Source organism: Rattus rattus, chromosome 18 (genome assembly GCF_011064425.1).
Source record: "Rattus rattus isolate New Zealand chromosome 18, Rrattus_CSIRO_v1, whole genome shotgun sequence".
Taxonomy (NCBI): Eukaryota; Metazoa; Chordata; class Mammalia; order Rodentia; family Muridae; genus Rattus; species Rattus rattus.
In genome coordinates this window covers 40,988,816-41,009,471 of record NC_046171.1, presented here as the reverse complement: position 1 = coordinate 41,009,471, position 20,656 = coordinate 40,988,816, and the positions used below count along the sequence as shown (strand labels likewise).

Below are 20,656 nucleotides of genomic sequence, written 5' to 3'. Positions count from 1 at the left end.
GCAGGCCCTGTCTCAGGGGGAGGAGCCATGCCACTCTGTCTCCACCAGGGCCATGTCAGGCTTGGCACTTAGATGAGAGTGGGATTTATTCCAGGTTACCTGTCCAGCTTGGTAAACCAGGCTGATTGCTAAACAAGCTCCTGAACTTGTCTGTCAGACTCCTTAGGTGTCCTTAGGATGTGGTAACTGGTTCTATGGGTCTTCCACAGGAGAGAGAGGGAGGGAAAGAGAGGGAGGGAAAGAGAGGGAGGGAAAGAGGGAGGGGGGGAGGAGGGAAAGAGAGGGAGGAAGAGGAGGAGGAAGGGAGGGGGTTGGAGGGAGGGAAAGAGAGGGAGGAAGAAGGAGGAAGAGGGAGGGAAAGAAAGAGAGGAAGAGAAGGAGGAAGGGAAGGGGTTGGAGGGAGGGAAACAGAAACAAGGAAGATGTCATAATGTGTTTTGTGGTGTTGCCCCGACCCGCAACCTAGGGGCAACCTAGGAGAGAATGGGGGACAAGAGATGCAAAGAACGGACAGTAAGTCAAAAAGTCTGATCAAGCTGACAATTTTTAATTTTTCTCAGGCAGAAGATATACTGGTGGAAGCCAAATGTGGGGAAGGGTTAGGTAACCACAAAAGAATGGGCCTGGCTCGATGACCAGGATATTGACTGGGTAAATCAGCCAAGCAGGGGGAACAGCAGGGTGGGTTGCCTAGTGACCTGACCACAGTGCTGACCACCGGCACTCAGTGATCTGACAAGTAGATTTATGCTGTCTATTGAATTCAAGCAGAGCTGTGGGTACAGGCTGCTTTGCTCTAACCTAAGGCTATCACTTTTGTTCTAACATAAGGCTAGAATACAATTGCTTTTTAACCTGAAGGCTGCTTCTGACATCTGGAGGCTGCTCCCAACATGGTGTGACCTCAGAAGTCCTCCTCTGTCATTTCTTCAGCAGCCTGTCTGTTGCCCAGGTTAGCCTTGCTCATTGTGGATGGGACTTTGATCCTGGAGGTTGGTCACTCACTTCCAGGCTGAGATTTACTTTTTCTTCATAAATCAATTGTCCAGTACCAGATGTTGGGCAGGCTCTTTTCTGTGTTGAACTTCTCGTTTTAGATGCAGACATATTTTTCCAACTTATTTGGCTATACTAGAAATTCTGTGTTTTCTTATGATTTTTATAGCATGTTCGTTATAACAGTTTCCATGAAAAGTCCCGTTGAAGGGTCTCTGACAATGGCTCATTCAGTAAAGTGCTTTGTGCCAGCAGGAAAACCAGGTGTGGATCCTTAGCATCTGCGTTAGAAGCTGAATGATGGGGAGCAGCTATAATCCCAGCTGTGCAAACATGAGGAGTACACACCTGCAATCCCAGCTGTGCAGACATGAGGAGTGCACACCTGTAATCCCAGCTGTGCAGACAGGAGGAGTGCACACCTGTAATCCCAGCTGTGCAGACAGGAGGAGTGCACACCTGTAATCCCAGCTGTGCAGATGCACACCTGTAATCCCAGCTGTGCAGACAGGAGGAGTGCACACCTGCAATCCCAGCTGTGCAGACAGGAGGAGTGCACACCTGCAACCCCAGCTGTGCAGACAGGAGGAGTGCACACCTGCAACCCCAGCTGTGCAGACAGGAGGAGTGCACACCTGTAATCCCAGCTGTGCAGACAGACAGGAGAATACTGAGGTTTGTTGGCCAGCCAGCCTAGCCAGTCCTGAGCTCAAGGTTAGAGAGACTGTGTGGAGAGTCATTGAAGAAAATGCCCTGTGTTGACCTTTGGCCTCCATATACTTGTACACATATGCACATGTTCCAGGACACATATGAACACACACACACACACACACACACACACACACACACACACACTTCCTGCTAGGATTTAGATTTCACTAAATCTGTGGACTGATTTGGGGAGAATTAAAATGTCATTTAGAAAGGGGATCACTTCTCTCTTCGCCTCTTGCTCTCTCGCTTGCTTGCCTCAGCAGTGGTTTGGATTTCTAGGACAAAGCTAGATTCGAAGTCACTAGAGAAGACACGACTTTCTCTTCTTTCTTAGGGGAAAAGTCCTCAATCTTCAGTTGTCAATAACGTGCCTGTCAGGGTGGCATGCTTGTGAGACTTGCTGGCCTGCTCCTGGGCTGCATTAACTCCCTGCTCAGTTTGCTAAATTAGATACGGAGACGGCAGGCCCGAAACACCGCGAGACTGCTGGAAGCAACCTGAAGACGCTCTTTGACAACAGTGTATTTAGTATGGAAGTTCTGCTGGAGTGGAACATTAAGTGAAGCTGCCATACAGCCTGAAATCTCTTCCTTCCCTCAGATGAGGAGGGAGTGATTAATTAGCCTGTCACCCTAAAAGTAGAGAGCGTTAGTCAATTCTGTGCTTCCTTTTCAATGGGTTGGCCACTGTATTCCTTTCCGGTTTCTGATGTCGGTATTTTAGAACCACATTCATCTTTTCACCTCACCACCACTGTCAAAGTTACCAACACGTTTTAAGTTCTTCTTGAAGATGACGATTTTCAGAGAAGACTCACCTCACTTCAGTACGGCTAGTGCTGTTTCCAGTATCCAGTTGTCTGCCTCACCCTGCCCCTCAACGAGCTCCGTGCGCTGCAGACAGCAGAGCTGGAGGGGTGGCTGCCCCAGCCCCCTTTGCCTGGTCCTGTGCATTTCATGCGCCTCATTCATAAGAAGTACACTCAGGCTTACATGTCTGATGGGGGGAGATGGCGTGAGCCACTTACTGTGCTTTATAAGACAGTGTGTGTGTGTGTGTGTGTGTGTGTGTGTGTGTGTAAGAGAAGGTGAGTGAGAGAGTAGAAAAAGAGAGAGAGAGTGGTGCCTGTGGAGGCCAGAAGAGGGTGTCAGGTCCTGAGCGCTGGACTTAGAGGTGGTTGTGTGGGATCTGAACTCCCGTCCTCTGGAAGAGCATCACGTGCTCCTCGCTGAGGATTGGTGCAGCCCCAGGTGCTGCTCCTTTCAATTCCGCGGTGCTTCTGGGCGTCTTATCTTTTCCCTCCCACCATTGGAACTGTGGCCCATCACTGCCAAAGTCTGCACTTAAGACGGTCTTTCCTCCCTCCCAAGTCCTGTGCGTTACTATGACTTTATAGTCTGCGTAGCCCCAGAGTTTGCCTGGGTATGTCAAGCTCCTTCCAGCCCATTTACGTCCTAGGTATTGTATAGATCCCATCTTGACGCATGGCTCTGATCCGCACTGCTGTTCCCCAGTCTTGTGCACAGCCGAGCCTGGGTTCCTCCTTCAAGGACATGGTGTTTTTTCTCCTTGATAATGTCCCTGTTTTCCTGGACCACACCAGTTCCCGTTTATTTGTTTGTTTTTGGTCTATACATGTCTAAAAATGTCTAGGCTCTTTCTAAGATTAATTCTGAAATAGAGGACCACCAGACTATGATACTTTTTATCTCCAAGGCTATATGTGTGGCTTTTACTGTCATGTCGAATTGCTTGAATTTTCCTTTTTTTAAAGAGAAACATCCAGTAACTGAAAGTATATTATGCTGTAAAATTCTGAAACTGGTCAGGTGGGTATGGTTTAGCTTCCCAAGAATGATTCTCTCTAGGTGCCACTGAACCATCGTACTACTGTCTTTATCTATGAGCTGTGCAGAGTTCCGGACTCATGGTGGCAGTGGCACCTCTTGCCGCTTTATTTGAACACCTGCGTGCTCTCAGTGTATTGTACCATCTGGTAACGTGCCCAGTGCAGGTCCACAGCTTGTTTCCTTAGACTTAATTGCAATGGTGTAGCCATAAGCAACGGAGTCTGAATTACAAAACAGTGCACCTTGCTGCCACTCTCCACTGAGGCTGCTAATTTAGTCCTGAATTATATACTGAAACGAATGCTGTCTTTTAATTGGATGGTATTGCCCACCTCTCTGACATAACTGCTGCACCTGAGAATTTCTAATGCTATTTTGTTTTTTATATTTTTATCGTCTCTAACTATTTCATAAATTGTGTTTTGATTGTATCCACACCCTTCCTCCTCCAGCTTTTCCCAGACCCACCCCTACCTCTGGCTTCCTTCAACTTTGTTCTGCTTTTTCTAGATAATAACCTATTGAGTCCAGTTCGTGCTGCCTGTGTCCTACCTAGGTGTGGGGACACCCACTGAAGTGTGGTTGACTTACCAGAGCCCATGCCCTTAAGAAGAATGGACTCTCCTTTCTCTAGGAGCCATCGACTGTCCATAGCTTCTCAGGGGTGAGGGCTCATGGTCCCCCCATCCTCATCCCCCCATGTTGACTGGCTTGATTTTGTGCTTGTTTTGTACAAGCAGTCAGAGCTGCTAGGGCTTGAGTACAGAGGTCCTATCACGTCCTGAAGACACGATCTTGTAGTGCTCCCGGCTTCTGATTCTTCTAGAATAGACTTTTCTGCTCCTTCTGCCACCTTGGTCCTTGAACTGCGTGTGCGCATGTTGCCCCAGACGTCCCAGTCGTGAACTTCTGCATTAGTTGTTGTCTGCTGCGAAATGAAACTTCTCTAGTGCGATCTGAGAGCTGTCCTCATCTGCAGGTACAGAGCTGAGACTCTAAAGGACAGTTTGATACTGTGTCCACTTAGCAGAAAAATAGTAGGGTCACCTCTGGTGAGGGTGAGCTCTTCAGCAGTGGGTTATGGCCAGATGTACAGCATCAGACAGGAGTTCCCTCCTCCAGACCAGGTTCCAAGTCCAGCCAGAGAGCAGCTGGTCACCACAAACATTCTTGCCACTATTGCATCCTTGGCATATGGAGAGGGGTGGAAATTAGGGGTGATGGGGAAGTGGGGAGAGGGGTAAAATAACTCTAAGAATTTTAGAAAAAGTTATATAAAAATCTATTTTATAAGTCATGCATATGAAACATGTATGAATTTATGTAGCTATATATAACTGTATATGAATCAAGAATATAAATATATGTTGTTGTTGTAAAATTATAATAAATAAAAAGGCTGTCTTGTTACCCGCTCTAGGTCCGGCACCGCAATCTTAAGTCTCAGTCAGCAAAGCCTCTCACCCGCTCTGCTCCACCCCATATCACACTGCCGAAGGCCTCTCTCTGAGCCTGGCAGCCATCTCTCTACCTATCCAGTTCCCAAGGCAGGTTTCCATGCCAGAAACACACATCCCAATTCCGAGGCAGCCCAGTGTCTCTAGCTGCTGCACACTTTCTTACACTTAAATCGCCACATGAAAGAACACACAACACAATAACCTTTGGCCCAGATACAATTGCCCACCTAAACATACAAAGCCCTGTACACACCCATCCCTTAAGAACATTAATAACAACCTGTAAAGGTACAGCGTGGAATCTTAACGTCAGCTTCCATGTTGTCTCCACCAGGGCTTCTCTCCTCCCTCTCCTCTCGTTCCCATCTCCTCCTCTTCCTTCAAACTTTTCTCCTGGCCCTCCTTCCTTCTCGTCCAATGACAGGCCTCCTTCTATCTTGTACCTGCCTCACCTGTGACATCATCCCACAAATATATATGACTTTAATTGTATAATATCGTATACAGAGGATAATGCTCCTCCCACCATCCCTAAGTTGCCGACTAAGCAGAGACAAGTATCTGTTCCCCGGGGCTGTTGGTCAGAGCTGTGCTGCAGACCCCTAAGCAGTGCAGGTCTGACATTCTGTTCAGTAGAACTTGATCGTCAGAGCCTGCTGCGGGAGACAGAACAGAACAGAACAGAACAGAAAATACCAAGGTGGTACTGAGCAGGAAGCTCCTCCTGCCGGCTAGTTTTCATAGCACAAGAAGAAGGTGCTGTGTGGGCTGCTAGGGGCGGGGGTGGGATGGAGTGGGCTGGGCGGGGCGGGGTGGGCGGGGTGGGCGGTGTGGGGCCATCACCATCTAACCCAGCTGTGAACCCCATAAATGTCAACAATGAGGCACGACAAGGTACCATCTTAGTCTTGATTTTTACTTTGAATCTTGCAGAAACGTGTGCTGACTTTGCATTTGTTTTTTTGCTTTTTATTTTTTATTTTTATTTTTTATTTTTGTTTCTTTTTTGGTGGGGGGATGTGAGTGATGTCTTTTTTATCTTCTAAAATACTCTGGGGTCCAAGGAACCCCAATCTTCTATTCCTGCTGGAGGCTCGTTTATGTAAATGGTTTCTCTTCTTGGGTAAGCTTTTCCCTTTGCAGCTATTCTCCTGCCTCCTCCCATGCCCCTGGCTTTTCCTAACACGAGGCATGCTGTGCTTCGGGGATGTTTCTGAGGGTCAGAAGGATTTGCTCTCCCCGCTTTCTCAGAATCCTGCCCACGTGCCAGGCAAGACTCTTCTTTTCCAGCAAGTCTACGAGTGTTTTCCTTTGTTCTGTTTTGTCTCATTCTGGTTTTGCTTAGGTTTCCTGGCTTTCTTATTCCTCACGGCCGTATCTTTTTCTAGTGAAATTTATTCACGTTGTTGGTGTTCACTAGAGTCTTTCTCTTTTGGGTATAGAAAGCGTCTTTTGTAATTCCGCTCTAGTGGCCATGTGTCTCCTTCGCTTGTCCTTACACAGAAGGCCTTTCCTTCCACTGTGAAGGAGAACCTCACTGGCTGCGATAATCTTGGTTTATAGATTTTTTTTTTTTCAGGACCCAACATATATCATTTCCACGCCCTCCCGGCCTTTAGCGTCCTTCTGAGAAGTCTGCTGTTAGTCTCTAATGTTACTTGACATCCCCCTCTTGCTCAGTGTAATGCTACCTCTTTGTCCTGTACTCTACACAGCCTAACCTGAGTGTATCTGGCAGTGCAGTTCTATGGTCACGTGGGTTTGAAGGTCAGAATGTTTCTTGTACCTGGATATCACGTCTTTTTCAAGATTTGGGAAGTTAAGTCTGTTTTCTGATACAACTCAGGGTCACCAGCCCAGGGGGGACAGTGACCACAGAGGGCTGGGTCCTCCCATATCAATCACCAATCGAGAAAATGATCCATAACTTTGCCCATAGGTCAGTGTGGTGGGGGAACTTTCTAAATTGAGGCTCCTTTTTCCCAAGTGACTCTAGCTTGTGTCAGCCCGACAAAAAAACTAACCAGGACACCCAAAGTGGTACTAACAGCCGGTGAATCCAGGCAAGGGGTCAGGGTGTTCACTGCATGGTTAGCTTACTGTAGATTTGGAAAAAATGGGAAAAAGCAATGAAAAAGAATTTAATCTTCTACATGAGGAGATCCATATTGAGTGATATCGTTCAGTATGACACAGTGACACAGTGTGAGTTTGCACGGTCACAGAATTGCTGTACTCAACAGGGAGAAAATGGGGTTGAGTGGAAACACCTCTTTCTGGAAAAATTACTTCATCATCATCATCATCATCATCATCATCATCATCATCATCATCATCACCACCACCACCACACCACTACCACCACCACCACCACCACCATCATCATCATCAATCCAAATCAGTACTAGAGTGGATTTTGGCCATCCATCAGAGGGCAGTGCAGTGATTCTCATCCTCCTCATTCAAAGCCTCAGAACAGTGTCCACACGAGGGCGCCATTCTCTGCACAAATCCTTTTAAGAGAGCAGTTCTGAGGCCAGAGGCCAGTGCCCACTCACGGGTCTCAGTCTGTGGACTCTTTCTTTACCTTTCAGCTCTTCCAACTCCCAGAGCGTCTGGATGTGAGAGTAAAGAGCTAGCTTCTTACGTGAGCCCCAAAGGATGCTAACACGTTTGCCGATGCCCACCCCGGAGTCAAGATCTTTGTCTCTTTTACTATGACCTGCCTTAGCATAACCTTACTGCAGTTCATAGTTAATCCTCAGGGTCTGCAACAACAAGGGACTGCATGTGGGGACTTTACCTCTATGAAAGTTGACATGACTCCTTAGCCGAGGGGCTGGCTGGGCAGATCCATCTTTCTGTGTGCTTGCCCAGGGAAGGCATTAGTGTAGACGACAAAGAAGATTGTCTAGCAGGGAAAGGGGATTCTGTGCTATGTGGGTCATTCTCCTAGCTCCAATGCCCGTGGCGATAGATTGCCCTGGAAGGGAAAACCATGGAGCTTAGTGGGAGGGAGCTTCAAGTTCGTGAGGGGTATAAAATAAGTCGAAGCAGGTAGCCCGCTAGCCATAAAAACGTACATGAGGCCTTTGGAAGTAGCTAGTAAGTGCGTATATAACACAGTGCTTTGGGCTGAGTGGTACCGTGGTTCATCATTGTCTCTTCACAGTCTTCTTTAGAAGTCCTTCAAGGAGAAGCACAGTATCCAGACAGCACTGTCTCCCTGGATGACTCACTCTGACCATCTTCAAGGGAGGGAAGTGCCTGTGTTCTGGGCCTTTCAGTGCACCATCTATGGTTGCTACGCCATCTGTGGTTGTCACTCCTAGGATAACGATGGATATTGGATTGGTATACCCTCCCAGGCTGGTCCCATTTTGAAACTACAGTGCAACTTGCTCCCCTTTGGGAGAACATTCCCCTTCTATTGTTGTCATTATTGGTTATTTTGTCCTTTTCCTCAACTATTCTGAGAGCCTGTTCCCTGTGAGGGCCCGCTCCCTGTGAGGGCCCGCTCCCTGTGAGGGCCCGCTCCCTGTGAGGGCCCGCTCCCTGTGAGGGTCTGCTCCCTGTGAGGGCCCGCTCCCTGTGGGGACCTGCTATCTACAAGGGGAACACTCTGCCCAGTGTGTCAGGTGCTCTGTGAGCGTCTTCTGGCTTCATCTTGTTTTTGCTGTAAACACAGCAATCCCTCTCTGGCCTTTTCTTGCTAGGTGCTCTTCTGGGCACTGTTTATCTTCATGACCTCAGAAAGGTGGCTCCCTTTCTGGTAACAAATAAATAGCTTGTAAATTTCTTCCTCATTCATTTGGCTGGCTGTTTTATCTGGGTGGTCACCCTACCTCTAGGCAGTGAGTTGAGGCTCATACTGAGATTCCGGGTTTCTCCCCCTCACTGCCTTGAGTCCTGTTACTGTATGCCCCGACTCTGTTTCCCAGTTGTTATTAGAATCACTTTATTTCCACCTCCTCACAACTGGCAGTGTCAGGAGACACTGCCTATTCTAGGATTCGAGGGGCTAAGCACGTCAGCTAGCCATCCTCTAACTGGTATGGGCCAGCATAAGGTTTGTTCTTCATAACCTGTGGGCAGATCAGACCTTTATAAACAAAGCCACTGTTGCTTAGCAACAGGATACATTCTGAGAAATGTGTCCTTAGATGAGTTTCACTGCAAACATATTAAAAAACTTACCCACACTAAGACATAGTTGTGTCCCTATTAGACAATGCAATCTTGTGTCCCCATCCAACACGAGGGCATCTTTAACAAGATATTATAATGTTATTCTGTGACACATATACACTTAATAAAAACTTCCTTGAGGTTTATTTATCTTATACATTTAGATAGAAAACATTGTAACAGAATTCTTCATTCTGTAACTTCTTAAAATCGTACTCATTCTTGAAGTCATGGTGCTGGACTCTTCCTTCATGCCCACTTGGGACTTCTCCGCTTTGGCCTCCAATGGCAGATGCTCTCCAGTTGACTTCGGTGCAGACAGCTGTATTTAGTATTAACTGATTTTATCTGTACCTCACATAACCAGTGAGATGGTAAGATGCCGGCCATGATGGCAGTGTCTTTTCAATGTGAAGAGTGTTACTTTTTAAAGGACATGTTTGAAGCAGAATATCTTTGCATTATTTTTGCTAATGAAATTTTACTTATCTTCTTTAAAGTAGTTTAAGAATAATTGAATTAGGGAGATAGATTGGCAGAGTGCATGGGGCTCTTGGTCTGACTCTTAGACCACCCAAAAATAAAGCAATCCACTTAGTTTTGCTTATGAATTTTATGTTTAAATACAGGATTACTATTTTTGGCATTGTTATTATCTGTATCACGCCCAGTGATGCATCGCTAAGCCTGCTGTGTCCAGGGGTATGATGACTATTGTTTCCAGTAACTTCTTTGAGAAAGGCACTGGAGACTTGTGGTCCCATGTTTTGACTCTCTGGCGGTGTCCGGGTGCTGCCTATACACTGGCTGCAGGGTTCGGGGGAGCAAGGTGAAGTCCAGGACGGGGAGACCATATCTAAGGGGCAGCAGTGCGAGGCTGGAAGGGGAGAGTGGGGTGTGGGCTGAGCAGGACCCAGGTCTAGCTCTGAGTGCGGAGGGCGGGGAGAAGAGAAAGCCTTCTTTGGGAGTCTTAATGCTACAGCTTAGGTGAAGGCCTTCCTCATGGCGATCTTTAATGAAACAGCTCCCTGAAATGATCCTAGCTTGTTCATGTTTCTTTATTGGGGGGTGGATGTGAACGCATATGTTTTATTTGGGATGAAGCAGGGATTATATAATTTTGGGGAAGGGCATGAGAATATCCTGGAAGGGAAGGCCATTGGCTATTGAGATGCCTCATTAGCATGGAGAGGCTGTGTTATATGACTGACTCCCTGTGGTTGTCATCTTAGCTGAGGGTATGGTTCTGTCCTCCAGAGCAGGCGTGGAGGCAGGAGCAGCTCCATTCACGGCATCTCAAACCTCTGAGATTCCCAGGGTTTGAGCATGCTCACCTCCCAAGTTCCATACTTGTCTGGTGGCACGGCCCACGTGTCCTGCAGGGACTTGGCACCCTTGCAGTCCCCTTGAGGGGGCAAGCCCTCAGAGCTGCTCCCTCACAGCCATTTTCCTCCTCGACACAGAAGGCTTTCAGACTTATTTGTCAGACTATAATATTTCATAGCTATAATTGTCTAAACTTCCTAATTATATGTTGAGCTTGCTAAGGCTGGTCAGCACTGCTGCATCCAGACAAAGCTTAAACATCGCGTAAGCCAGTCTCCAACATTGTAATAGAATTAAATTCCTCTGACCTGGGTCCTGGGCTTACTCCAGACATCAGAATGACACTTATCATGAAGCTCTAAGAACATTTCAATTTACAAATTGACCTTTTGAATCGAGCCCTCCAGTCCTCTGGTTGTGCATAACCAACATAGGCTTTAAAAAGCAACCCGACTTTATTAATGCGTCTTCAAAATGTAACATGGTTATAAAATGTCTGTAGGGCAAAATGCCTTTAGAATGACCTTCTCTTTCTTTACAGAGATACTTTCTAGTTGGGAGCAATCATGCAGAAACAAAGTTCCGAGTCCTGAAGATTGATAGAACAGAACCAAAGGATTTGGTGGTGATTGACGATAGGGTGAGTATCAGGCCTCCCTGCGAGTCCCTCATGCAGGGGCTGCAGTGTGTGTGCTCGGAGGAGGCGAAATCGCAGCTCTTAGTGGGACAGTCCCTGGGGTTCCTCCTGTTATATTTTTGTCACATTATTTTAATCACACCCCTCACTTTTCTAATTATCATCTAGCAATTACTGGTGCTGAGAAATTAGGCAGATTATACTTTGCCCTTCAGTTTGATTTGTTTCTGAGAGCACTCATTCCCCTAGAAAGACAAGGAAGATCTTTTCCTAATCCACTGACCTTTTAAGGATTCAGTGTGACTAACATTGCTCTACCAGGGTGTGTATCACTGCGCCCAGTACAGACGTTTATTATATGGATGGGAGGAGTGTTTGAAGGCTTGCCGTACACTAAGAAACGCTGAACAAGTGCTCTGCAGGTCCTGAGTTGTGTAGACTCAGGAGTGCAAGGCTTCCTTCAAGCAGCACAAGAGCGTGAGGCCGTTAGTCAGAAGTGCCACGTAGGGTAGTGGTGCTGACCGGTTAATCTTCGGCTTTTCCAAATGAGGGCACTTATTCTTTGTGTTGAATTTCCTAGATAAATATTTCTGAATGCACATAGGTTCCAGTTTTGTGAAACACAGTAGTAGTCATAGTTTGGAATAGTTTTCAGTAAGTCTGTGCAGAAGGATGTCCCGTGTTCTAACAATTGTGGATAAATTCACTATTATGGTTTTTTCGTGTCCCTGGATCTGCCCAGAAGCTTCTATTAATATAGCGGAGTGTTCTTGGCTTTACGTGGTGCCCGGGATGATTGGTCAGGGAGACCCTGGAGGAGCTGACAGTTATGGGCCACCTCGTACAAATGCACGTCTAGTTGAGGGTTTGCGTCTCAGTTTAAGGGGCTCACAAACTTTCTGAAGTGGGTGGGTCCCTTTGATCTCGGAGTCTCAGTTCACACTCGAGCTTTGACCTCATTTTCAAGCACAACAGGGTGAGCCAGGCACCAGCCTTACGTGTTGTTAGGAACCCGCTGCCTTTCACCACTGCTGGCCTCATCATATGCTACACAGTCCACAGAATCATTTACGGGGCCTGCAGGCAACTTGCAGTTTTCAGAGGCAAATACATAACCCCAGGGGAACAGCCGTCTCACCGGTGGCCCGTGCTTGCCTCACAGCACGTGTACACGCAGCAGGAAGTGCGGGAACTTCTTGGCCGTCTGGATCTGGGAAACAGAACAAAGCTGAGTCAGAAAGGATCCTCCGGGTTGTTTCGAGCCGTCTCTGCGTTTGGTGTCGTAGGTAAGACGCGTGCCTCCCTTGTCTCCTCTCTGTGTTGGTACAGATTACTTAAAGAGAGCCCATCCGGCTCTGCAGCTATGGCTGTAGCTGCTTCAGTCATCATTATCAGTCTATCAGACACTTGAACGACGTCCGCATATGTGTTCCGCACTGTCAGGTTTATGAATAGGGAAAGGCCTGGCGGTATCGAGTCTGGCCTCTGTGGGGTGATAGCTTGACTTACAGATACAGTAAGACTTGAACAGGGCAGGCTGCAGTGCAGCCTGTCACAGACTCTGGATGAGGCCTCACTTGGATGTTTCTGTTGCTGTGTTAGTAGGATGACCACAAGCAACTTGGGGAAGTGGTTTACTTGGATTGTGTTTATAGGTCATCATCCAGAGAAGGCAGGGCAGGAACTCAGGCAGGAGCTAGAGGCAGGGATGAGGCTGAGGCCATGGAAGACTGCTTGCTGCTTACTGGCTTGCTCCTCATAGCTTGGACAGCCCACTTTCTTACACCGTCTGGACCACCGGCCCAAGGGTACCACCCACCGAGAGCCGAGCCCTCCACAATACAGGCCAGTCCTGGAGAAGCATTTTCATGATTAAGATTTCTTCTCGCCAGACGACCCTAGCTTGTGTCAAGTTGACACCAGCCAGCACAGTGAGCGTTTTCTTACTCACTGAGAAAGTTTCTTCAGAATCACAGAGGGAAAGATTCTATTCTGACTGTGTGGTATAAATCATGTGACTCAGAGATGCAGGTTCCATTTATAGCAAGTTCAGTAGATAAGGGATTCCAAGTTGTGCTAGCTTTGCCAGAAACTGGACTTTAGTTCACCTCAAAGACCTGGTGCTGATCTCTTCCCCAACCTCTCCGAGGCAGGGTCTCCCTGTCTGGCCTGTGTGCCTAGAACTCACAGAGCTCCTCCGGCCTCTTCCTCCCACGTGCTGGGGTGAGAGCCCTGTGCCTCCAGGTAGCCTGACAGTGATAGCTTTGAGCACTGTCTGCTTTAGCCTGCGCCTGCTCTGTACCATTCCATCCTGCTCTGCCCCCGCCCCTTCCCTGCACTGAGATGCTGTGTGCTCCCCTCCTCGGGACAGGCTGTGAAACCCATCTTTACCGAACCATGACACGAATTGCTTTCATGGATGTGAGAAAGCGGCCCAAGGAAGGTCTCTTGGTTTGCCGTAGGAGGGCACAGTCCTTCATGGCAGGGAGTCATGGCAGCAGTGACAGGAGGCAGCTGGTCACATCGCATCCATGTCAGGAAGCAGAGAGGAGTGAACCCTGGTGCTCAGCCCAGCGTCTCCCAGCTTTCCCGTTCATTCAGTGCTCGCCCCAGCCTGTGAGTGGTAACGCACACTTTCAGAGTGAGCCCTCCTGCCTCGGTCAGTCCACTCCGGGAACGGTCTCACAGACTGGTCCAGAGATTTGTCTCCTAGGTGACATCAGCTATCACAGATAGCCCTGTGCCTGACTGGGCTAGGGCAGAGGCGAGAAGCCAACCCAGACAAGGCAGCTGTAATAATTACACAGCCAAGTCACACCAAGATCAGTCATGTTGGAGTTTGTATGACTCAGATCTGGAATGGCAGGAGAGCCTTCGAGGAGCAGAAATTTACACTGCATCCTGAGGGAAAGAGGGAAGAGAGGCGAGGGCTCCATAGGAGCGACAGCAGAGGCCGTAGGTGCCTGGGTACCTACAGGATCTGCGGTGTTGGCAAGTAGTCGCCATGGCAAAGGCAGGCTGCCCAGGGCTTTGGAGAGCTCGAACATAAGAAACGCACAGCATTCGCATCACAGCTTCTCACTGCTGGAACTTCTTAAACCCGCTCTAGCACATACCGGGTCATTGCTACCGATGTTAACGATTACTATGGACTTCATGTCATTTCAAGTTTCCAATTAGCACTTTCTATTTAACTCTGCTTATTGAAGCTTTTACTGCACTCTGCCATATTTGAATTATTTTTTCTCAGTGTGGTGTCTCAGCTTCTGCATTCCCTTTTAGGCCCTTTTGGGTCCTGGTGGCTGCCCATGAAGAGAGAGTGGTAAGGCACGTGTAATGGGAAATCTTGATTGTCAACTTGATAGGACGTAGAATTACCACAGGAGACTCTATGATGATCTACCACAGGTAGATCTATGATGTTTTTCTGAAAGTCATACCTGAGCAGGAAAATGCCCCCATGCCACCAGTGTGGGCGGCACCATCCTGTAGGCTGCAGTCTCAGACTGACCTGAAAGGATGGACAGCATTTTTTCTTCTACTCTAGATGCAGTGTGCCCAGCCCCTTCTTCCCTGTGCTTCTGTGCCATTCCTTCTCACCCTGTGGACTGTATCTCTTCAAACAGGGAGCCAAAGGAAATCTTCCTCCCTTAACAAGAAAAGTAACAAATACAGCACGGCTGACTTCTGCGTGGCTTGGCTCCTTCCAGTTGCCTTCTCCTGAGTCTTGAGGTCCCTTGATTACCGGATGGATACATGTTTGAGGGCTTGAGAGTGCTCATTAATATCATATGCAATCACCTGTTTACATTAATAACTCCCATGTTGGTTAAATGGCTTAAATCAGGTACTGATTATATTTTAAAATTAAGAAAAAAGACTTAGGAAGGAACAGGTCTTAAGTATAGTATTTTGTAACTTAATAGTTATTAGTAGTTGTACCTTATTATCTTAATGCTGATATTTTACTATATCTTAAAATATCTGTTTATGTTTCGTTATTCTGTGTATATGGTTGTTTTGTCCACATGTATGTCTGTGTACTGTGTGCATGCCTGGTGTCTGTGGAGGCCAGAAGAACGTGTTACTTCTCCTGGAGCTGGAGTTAAAGATGAGTGTGAGCCACTATGTGGGTGCTGGGAATCAAACCTGGGTCCTTTAGAAAAGCACTCAGTGCTCTTAACTGCTGAGCCGTCTCTCTAGTGACTAGCTGGACTAGAGCAGTCGTTCTCAACCTGCAGATTACTGCCCCATAGGGGTCAAATTTCAGATATTTACATTATGATTTATAACAGTAACAAAATTACCCTTACAAAGTAGCAACAAAATAATTTTGTGGTTGGGTGTGGGGGTGGTGACCAGAACATGAGGAGCTGTATTAAGAGGCTGCAGCATTAGAAAGGTTGAGAACACTGGAGTAGCATCTAGTCCAAAGGATTTATTTGTGTGTGTGTGTGTGTGTGTGTGTGTGTGTGTGTGTGTGTGTGTGTGCGCGCGCACGCGCGCGCGCGCGCATGTGTACATTTGGAAATGCCCACAGGAGTCTATTCCCTGTAGATGGAGTTGCAGGAGTTCGTAATGGATGCTGATTGTCAAGTTTGGGTCTTCTAGAAGAGCAAGGAATTCTTAATTCCTGAGTCATCTTTCTAGCCCACAGAACAACTTTTTGATGCTAATTTTCTAAGGTGTATGTGATAGAGTGCCTTATTGGCCAGTATTCAAAATAGAAATTCCCTTGATGATTAAGTATAACGAAGTGAAGGGAAGTTATTAAATTACATTAAACTAGCGGCCATGGGCTATTGTGGCGTTGCATCGGACTGGTTGCCCTTGTATTAAATGATGTCTACACTATGCAGTGCTGACTTTGAGATACTTTTTAGTAACTTTTTTGTTGCTCTTGACATGCTTGCTTTTTCTTCTTTGCCTAATTTTTTATTGACCATCAAGATTTCAATACTAGAAAGCTTATTTGACTCAACTGTTAACGGGGTATTAATTTAACACGCACACAAGCTCTGCCCCTCTTTGGCTCGAGGCAGCCCCTAGGTGATGACAACACTGAAAGTCTCAAGTAACGATACAGTACGTACAGAGGGTAGCTATGTCAATGGAGATGATTTCATATGTTCAGTTGACCCATATGAAGCAAGTTTCCAATCAGTGAAGACAAAATAGAGAGCTAGTGAAAGTCTTCGTTCTTTATAGTCTTGATTTAGAAATAATGAGGGCACTGAAATTATAGAAAATGCTTACCTTTAAAAAAGCATCGTCTTACTGTCAAAAGAACACGTGTGTGAAATGGCTGGGATTTTACACGGTTTCATTACAAATGCATGCCTTGTGTTCTAAAATAGTTTCTCTGGATGTTTTTGTTGGACTATCTTAAGCTATCATGTTTGTGCACAGTTTATAAGAACACAGAGCAGCTCTCCCTAGCTTTTTGTAGACCAGCGCCAGCCTTCCCACGAGTATTTACCTAGGGCTGTGATTCATAGCGTGTGTGGGGGGTGTGCCGTGTGGGGTATGACTTGTTTAGAGTGAGCTCCAGGGAGCATCCATACGGGTGTTTTACACACACACACCTTGTTTAGAGTGAGCTCAGAGAGCATCCATACGTGTGTTTACACACACACACACACACACACACACACATACACACACACACACACATACACACACACACACACACATACACACACACGCATACACACACACGGGTGTGGTAGCAGCATCAAAGGCTCAAGCATTTTTAAGCCGTCGTTCTCAGTTATGGACTGTGCTTCTGTCAGAGCTGCTCACTGTTGTCAGTGACCAGCAGGGATTGTGGGAAGCTGGGGTCATGAGCACCGTCACAAACTTGCTCTATCTGTACCCGGGGCATGGAGGCCTTCAGTCCTCTGAGACTCAGTTCTTTGTTCTGTGTCCTTTGCCACCTCTTAAAGGTCACTCTTGGCACATTGAAGGGGAGTGGCAAAAATACACAATGATCCAAGGTAAAACAAAAGCACCATTAAAGACGGGGTGATGGAGGCAGAGGATGCAGGGTCTCAGGGACCAAGCATGAGCCTCAGAGAGATTTGGGTTTAGGGGTGATGCTTTGTTTCTCAAGAGCTCTGCCGGGAGGAGGGGACAGCGCTCACTGAAGACTTTGAGGGAGGAGCCGGCTGGCACAGGAACTCTTGCACTGGGTGTTGTCCCTGGTCAGTGAGTGGTCGAATTGGTTCATCCTGTGCTCCATAAATTCTGTTCACACAATACCCAGCTCAGTGTCCCCAGTATCACACTCAGGTGACGTGGCCTTCTTTACTTTAGAGAGAGAGGAACTGCTTTTACCTGGGGACTATTATCTGGTCTTAGAAAGTACTCAGGGAAATTGGCCTGGGGCCAGGGGTCCAGAGAGGGAAGACGAGGCTGATTTTGGCTGATGTTTGTCTGTAGTTCTTAGCTTTATCTGACAGGAATGTTTTTAAACAGAGGGGCACTGATACTTGTTAGTAAGAAGAAAGAGGAGACTAACATGGTTCAATGCCATTGTCTTGTGAAGTCTTATTCTTGTGGGGACGAAGCAACATCTCCCTCTCTCCCCAGGTCCAAGTAACAGACCCAACTTTAGTCCCATCAAAACTCCCCTGAAGAACCGCTGTGTTTACTGAGCTTATAGAACCTAGTGAGAGGTGACTGACAGGAGCACGTGACCCCAAAGCAGCCACATGGGAAAGTGGGGGCCCAGCATGGATAGTGCCTTCCCTATGGTAGCCCTAATGAAGTCCCCTCTCCCCCAGATCCTAAGTCTATGAGCAGTTATAGGAGAATTATGTGTGATTAGATGCTCAGCTAAGGGTCTAGTGACGCTCTCCTTCTGTGAGAGGTCAGCAGCGAAGCCCCGGGTGCTGTCTTTTACAAGCAGGCACAGCTGGCCTCCTGAAGACTGTGGTCATTTGGCTCAGAGAACAGTCATGCACACCATGGCCTGCTGTCCTTACCAAAACCTTAGTGGGTTTTCTTGTGTGGACATTTGTGCATTTGTTCATGCAGCAAGACTGAACTTCTGGTGTTTGCTTTGCTTTATAATTCTGCAAGATGTGGTTGTTTCCCTGGGGCAAGAATCTGTCAGGATCCTCCCATTGTCCCTTCAGCACCAGCCCCCTCTCCACCTCTAGGGAACTTGTTTTAACCGCAGAGCCAGAGTTCTGTGACTGGAAGGAGGACGCTTGTTTTGCAAGTACTGGGCTGCTGAGAGATTAACACTGCCCAGCCACAGAGCATCTGACTCTTTAGCCACTGATGTAGGATATATACATTCCAATTATTAGACACAAAATTAAACATTGTTTTGTAAACTCTTTAGTATGGGCCGAATATCCTTAATTAGAGAATTGAAAGTCCAAGGTGCTCCAGAACCTCTGACCTGCCCCAGCTTTCCTAGCTCATGTGTGGCTGTCTTCCAGCCATTGACGTTGTGGTTAGAAGGGGGCTCCTGGCTGTATCAGTCAGGAGATGCAGAGACAGGTATGAATGGTTCAGAGGACCTCAGTGTGCGTGTTGTGTGTCCTTTTCCTATGGATTTATCTCATTCTCCCTTTGTCCAGTGTTGATGATCAAGCCTAGGCCCCGGTGCATGCTGGGCAAACAGTCCACCACTGAGCCGCTTTTCAGCCCTTTTCATTATGTACTTTTTACATTGTTTTCCTTTATCTCTTCTTTCTTTCATTTGCGTGTGTCTGTGTGAATGGGCGTCTAACTCCGTGTGTGTGTGTGTGTGTGTGTGTGTGTGTGTGTGTGTGTGTAAATCATAAAATATTCCATCTTACTCACTTTTAAGCATACAACTCAGTGTATTGTCTTTATTGCCAGACTTCAGAAGGTTTTCTTCATACAGAATCGAAAGTGTTCCCTGGAACAACTCTCCTTAAGGTTGTGTATAATGTATACATTGTATACAACATGTAATCTATAGGTACTCTATGTGTCCAATCATATATGTATATGCACACACACACACACACACACACACACACACACACACACACACACACACACACACACGGGAGTAGGTTATGTAGCTCAGGCTACCCCAGACTCACTGTGTAGCTGAAGCTGACCTGGAACACCTACTCTTTCATCCCTAGGGGTAAGATGGTAAATCCATGCCTCTGTGGCGGATTTAACCCGTGCCGGGACTGAACCCAGGGCTTTGTGTATGCTAGGCGAGTGCTCTACAACTTAGACACATCCCCAGCCACCTCCCCAAATAATTTTAGGTTATGTAAGTGCCAAAATCTTAGATGACTGTAAAGCTATAAAAGTATTAAAGTAGGAAACGTGCAAAGTCTTTGGTAAATACGTTTCTAAGATCATTTGCATTGCTAAGTTTATGTGACATTATATTTGTTGTTGTTTTTTTTTTTACTTACAGGTTTTGTCAGGTTCTTAGAAGGCTACTATATCGTATTAATAACTAAGCGGAGGAAGATGGCAGATATCGGAGGCCATGCGATATATAAGATTGAAGATACAAGTATGATTTATATCCCCAATGACTCTGTTCGGATTACTCATCCCGACGAAGCTAGGTATGTGTGCCCCGGTACCGACAACTTAGTATTCATTTTCCACAGCAACAGAACCGAAGAAATACAAGTGTTTTATAGAAACACCAAACGTTGGATGGAAATCCCAGCGTCTGCTGGGGGCTGTAAAGTTCTTTTCTGGGAGTTCGACAAGGACCAGCAGTCACTCCTGAAGCTCCAGGTGTGGGAAACAAGGCTCACACAGCGTCAGCGTGCTAAGATCAACGCATGCCTTTTGATTATTTGCAGGGTAACCAAATGGTGACACTTAGTGTCACCTCTGTGTGTTTGTTGTGTGTGTTGTCTGTCTGTCTGTGTGCACACGTATGTGTGGGTTTGCATGTACAGGCTGGGTGCTGGGCATCCTGCTGTATAGTTTTCTGCTGCATCCCTGGAGATGTGGCCTCTCACAAAACTGGACCTTGTTGTTCTCTAGCGAGAGTAGCCGCCAGCAGGCCCCAGTGATGCCTCTGTCTCCTCACCCCCTGCTAGCGCTGGTTACAGGAGCCAGGAGCCGTAGCTGGTGTTTTATGTTGTTAAGCACCTCACTCACTGGGCTGCCTCTCCAGCTCTAACGTCACCATTTCATGGGAAACAATGGGACCAACACAGTCTACCTGACTAGGTAACATTTTACTGAAAATGTTTCCCCCATTAAGAAACAGGCAAATCCATATTGTGGGACCTTTTGTAAAACAGGGATCTTCCAAGACCCTTGCAAATTTGCAAACCATCAAAGAAAAAATATAGACTTGTAGATTTAAGGACCAACATGACAGGTGCATCCTGTGACTTTCACTTAGATTCCCAGTGAAGACATGGCAGGGGTGCACACAGGTACACAGAGCTATAAAGGACAGTGTTAGGAAGCATACGGACTATAAACCAAGGTTCAGATGATGTCATGCT

At 47.0% G+C, this 20,656-nt stretch overlaps 1 protein-coding gene across 1 annotated transcript in view; it reads left to right on the top strand.

Annotated features, from left to right (window-relative positions):
• Nucleotides 1-20,656, top strand: part of Fig4 (FIG4 phosphoinositide 5-phosphatase) — a 115,016-nt gene that overhangs the window by 9,945 nt on the left and 84,415 nt on the right. The window contains exons 2-4 of the mRNA XM_032888490.1: nucleotides 11,079-11,177; nucleotides 12,337-12,460; nucleotides 19,594-19,750. Coding sequence (XP_032744381.1) covers nucleotides 11,079-11,177; nucleotides 12,337-12,460; nucleotides 19,594-19,750 — 380 coding nt within the window. The remainder of the gene's footprint in view (nucleotides 1-11,078; nucleotides 11,178-12,336; nucleotides 12,461-19,593; nucleotides 19,751-20,656) is intronic.